Below are 3,368 nucleotides of genomic sequence, written 5' to 3'. Positions count from 1 at the left end.
AAAAAAAAATTCTTTTGGCCTTTTATCAATGAAAGTTTCAATATTCTTAAAACCTCTTCATAATAAGCTTCAGTGATTAGCCTGCAGCCCTCAAAAAACTCATCAATATTGCCTCTTTGGAATCCCAAAAACCAGTTGCCATAATCTTCTGAACTGGCTCCCTTCTGCCTTGACTTTTAACTGACTTACCAGATTCTCTCAAAAGACATTAAACTCAAAATGCCAAACCACTGCAGTGGAATTGATTCCAACTCAAAGAGACCCTATAATGGGTCTCTGAAACTGTAAATCATTATGGGATAATACAGCCTCATCTTTTTCCTGTGGAGCAGATGGTGGGTTTAAATCACAGGCAACCCAATGCCTAACCCACAGTGCACCAGATTTCTTTAAGACATGAGCAAAATCTAGAACACACTGGTACTGAGTCAATTTTTACTCACACTGATCCGATAGGACAAAGTAGAGCTGCTCCTGAGATTATTAGTCTTTATGGGAGCAGTCTCATTTTTCTCCCTTGGAGCAGCTAGTAGGATCGAACTGCTGATCACAGTTAGTAGGTTGTCACTTAACCACCCACTATGCCAGCCATTAAGGCTCATTAACTTTTAGACATCTAAAATTGTGGCTTTATTATTGTTGGCTGCTGTAGAGTCAGACCTTGATTGATGACTTCATGTACAACAGTACAAATTGCTGCTAGCTCCTGCACAATCTCCATGATTGGTTATGAATCAGATTCACTACTGGTTAGGAATCACTACTGTGATCCATAGGGTTTCATGGCAGACTGCCAGGTGTTTCTTCCTAATTTGTTTTTGTCTAGAACAGGGCTGGCAACGTCTGGCCCAAAGGCCATTTAAGGGCCGAGAAATCATTAATACAGCTAAGACTACATGCATCATCAATGAGAAATAGTTCCATTCATTACACAGGGGTGAGTTAGTTCAATGTTTGACCAGCATGGTCCATGAAAGATGTTACAAATATCCAAATGGCCTTGGCAGAAAAAGGTTCCCCACTCTTGGTCTAGAGGCTCTGCTAAAACCTATTCACCACAACAACATCCAAGCCTTCACTAACAGATGGGTAGTAACTGTGCATGAGGTGTATCGATCTGGAATTGAACCCATGAAAGGTGAGATTTTAACTCTAGACCACCACTCCCAGGGCAATATTTACCTGTGTCTTTGTCCTTGGCTTTATACACTTGGCCATAGGTTCCCTCTCCAATAATCCCAAGGATTTGAAACTTGTCTACACAGCGTTTCCCCCAGTCACTTTCTGTTTGTCTTCTTTCCCCATAACGAGGACAACAAATTCTAAAAAAGACAAAGAAAAACAACAAAAAGGCGACTTTAAAAGATTAAATCTATTGAAAGAAAAGTATGTTATAAATTTCACTGGTTTCTGCATTTTCTAAATTTCTTTATTAAAAAGGCAAAAAGGAGTTAAATGTTCTAAGACAGTTTACATAATGATTAAGTCACAGGAAGACCTACGATAAAATATATCCACTACTCGGTGACATGGTAAGACACCAAAAATCAGGTCTTTGAATGAGACATAATTTGAAAATGAAGGATGACCACTTCATTCTACAACTACCATATTTCATCATTACATAACTGTCAAACTACTGAGAATCATGGCCCAGACAAATAGATACATAAACTATAAACATATCCATCACAACAGCATTATGTAATTGTAAATGTGAAGTGTTGGATAACGAGAGTTCACAAGTAAGGAGTACACCTAAGATTTGTTGCTTACTTTCTTAATTTTTTTGGAATTATCTTATTGGGGGCTCTTATAGCTCTTATCACAATCCATACATATATCCTTATCTATTGTGTCATGCACATTTGTTGCCATCATCATTTTCAAAACATTTTCTTTCTACTTGAAACCTTGGTGTCAGCTCATTTTTTCCCTCCTTCCCTCTCTCCTCTACCCTCCCTCTCTCATGACCCTTGATAATTTATAAATTATTTTTTTCTGTTAACTTCTTAAGTATTAGTTTCTTCAATGATACGATGGAAAAACAATCCTTTATCACTGAGTTATTATTAAAATTAACTCCACATAATAGGGTTACCATTAAAATAAAATCTGCAAGGAAAATGTGCTTTAACTATGTGGTAGCTCCATATTTTATTATTAAGAAAGGTTGCTCAACCTTGGATCTCAGTACCTTTATAGCATAGCAATTTGTGTGCTTTAGAGAGAAAAAAAAAAGCAAACATCTATTATTCATTCATTAATGTGTACAAGGTTGACACACTCTGACTAAAAGGTGTTATCTTTCTTTAATGTTCCTAGCATTATGAACTCAAAAGAGACAAGTGGATGTTGGAAATTAGTCCTTTTCTAAAAAATAGCCAGGTCATCTATAGGTGCTTTTATCAGCTAAAATAAATGACAGCACCTTATTCCTATGATCTTCTTGGTGTAGACTGTGAACAAAAGTGTGAGGTTTAGGTCTAAATGTAAGGAAGAAAACTATAATTAAAGGTAAACCAAACCCACTACCATCAAGTCAATTTTAGATCATAGCAAACTTATAGGATAGAATATAGTCGCTTTGGGCTTGTAAGACTATAAATCTTTATAGAACAGAGTGGTTAGAGAGTTTAAACTGACGAGCTTGTGGATAGTAGTCCCACACATAGCTTTCTATATCTCTAGAGCTCCATGTAATTAAGGATAAATCAAACCCAACCTCACGGTCACTGAATTGATTCCAACTCATAGTGACCCCTATATATTAAGGACAGGCAACTCCAAATACTCACTTTGGTCTCTTTTTATATGGTTGCTGAGGTGGTGTGATTGCCTTTGGTTCTGGAGAGTCTGGGGGAGATGGATCCCCACCAGGGAGCTCAGGAGGAAGAGGGAGATCCATGAGTGAGTGTCGAGTCCTTTGTTCCTTCTCTTTCTTCATAGGTTTGGAAGGTAGAATTTCTTTTGGACTGAACAATGGAGAAAAAAAACAAGAAATTGTTCACAGGTTATAATCCCTAGTTAATAAAAGATTATAAATATTTTACTTTTAAGGGGAAAAAAACCTGTAATATTTTAGGAGGAAATGAAATTTATCACAGCTATATTTATTAATAGTCTTTAAAATTAACAATAACAATGTAAAATTTCCTCCCTAAGATTCTATTTGGATATTCACTGAGATGAAATGAAGGAAACAATCTAGAAGTCACAAAGTACACTGCAACTCATGTAGTTCATCAAATGTATTCACTAATTTTACAAAGACTTAAATGAATGGGAATTCAGTCATTTAACATTTATATCTTATCCAAAGACATGGAGAGAACATGGGGGGGGGGGGGGGGGGGGGAAATCAATGA

General features: G+C 36.6%; 1 protein-coding gene across 13 annotated transcripts in view; it reads right to left on the bottom strand.

Moving 5' to 3' along the window:
- Positions 1 to 3,368, bottom strand: part of CDK12 (cyclin dependent kinase 12) — a 58,726-nt gene that overhangs the window by 43,903 nt on the left and 11,455 nt on the right. For all 13 annotated transcript variants that reach the window (XM_045299715.1, XM_045299705.1, XM_045299708.1 and 10 more), the window contains exons 3-4: positions 2,799 to 2,975; positions 1,183 to 1,322 (exon numbers count right to left, since the gene is read on the bottom strand). In XM_045299715.1, the coding sequence (XP_045155650.1) occupies positions 1,183 to 1,322; positions 2,799 to 2,975 (317 nt within the window). The remainder of the gene's footprint in view (positions 1 to 1,182; positions 1,323 to 2,798; positions 2,976 to 3,368) is intronic.

The sequence above is a fragment of the Echinops telfairi genome, unplaced genomic scaffold, assembly GCF_000313985.2.
Source record: "Echinops telfairi isolate 266 unplaced genomic scaffold, ASM31398v2 ScPeMD7_7458;HRSCAF=8496, whole genome shotgun sequence".
NCBI lineage: Eukaryota > Metazoa > Chordata > Mammalia > Afrosoricida > Tenrecidae > Echinops > Echinops telfairi.
Note: the sequence above shows the minus strand (reverse complement) of the source record. Positions and strands in the feature narration are given on the sequence as shown.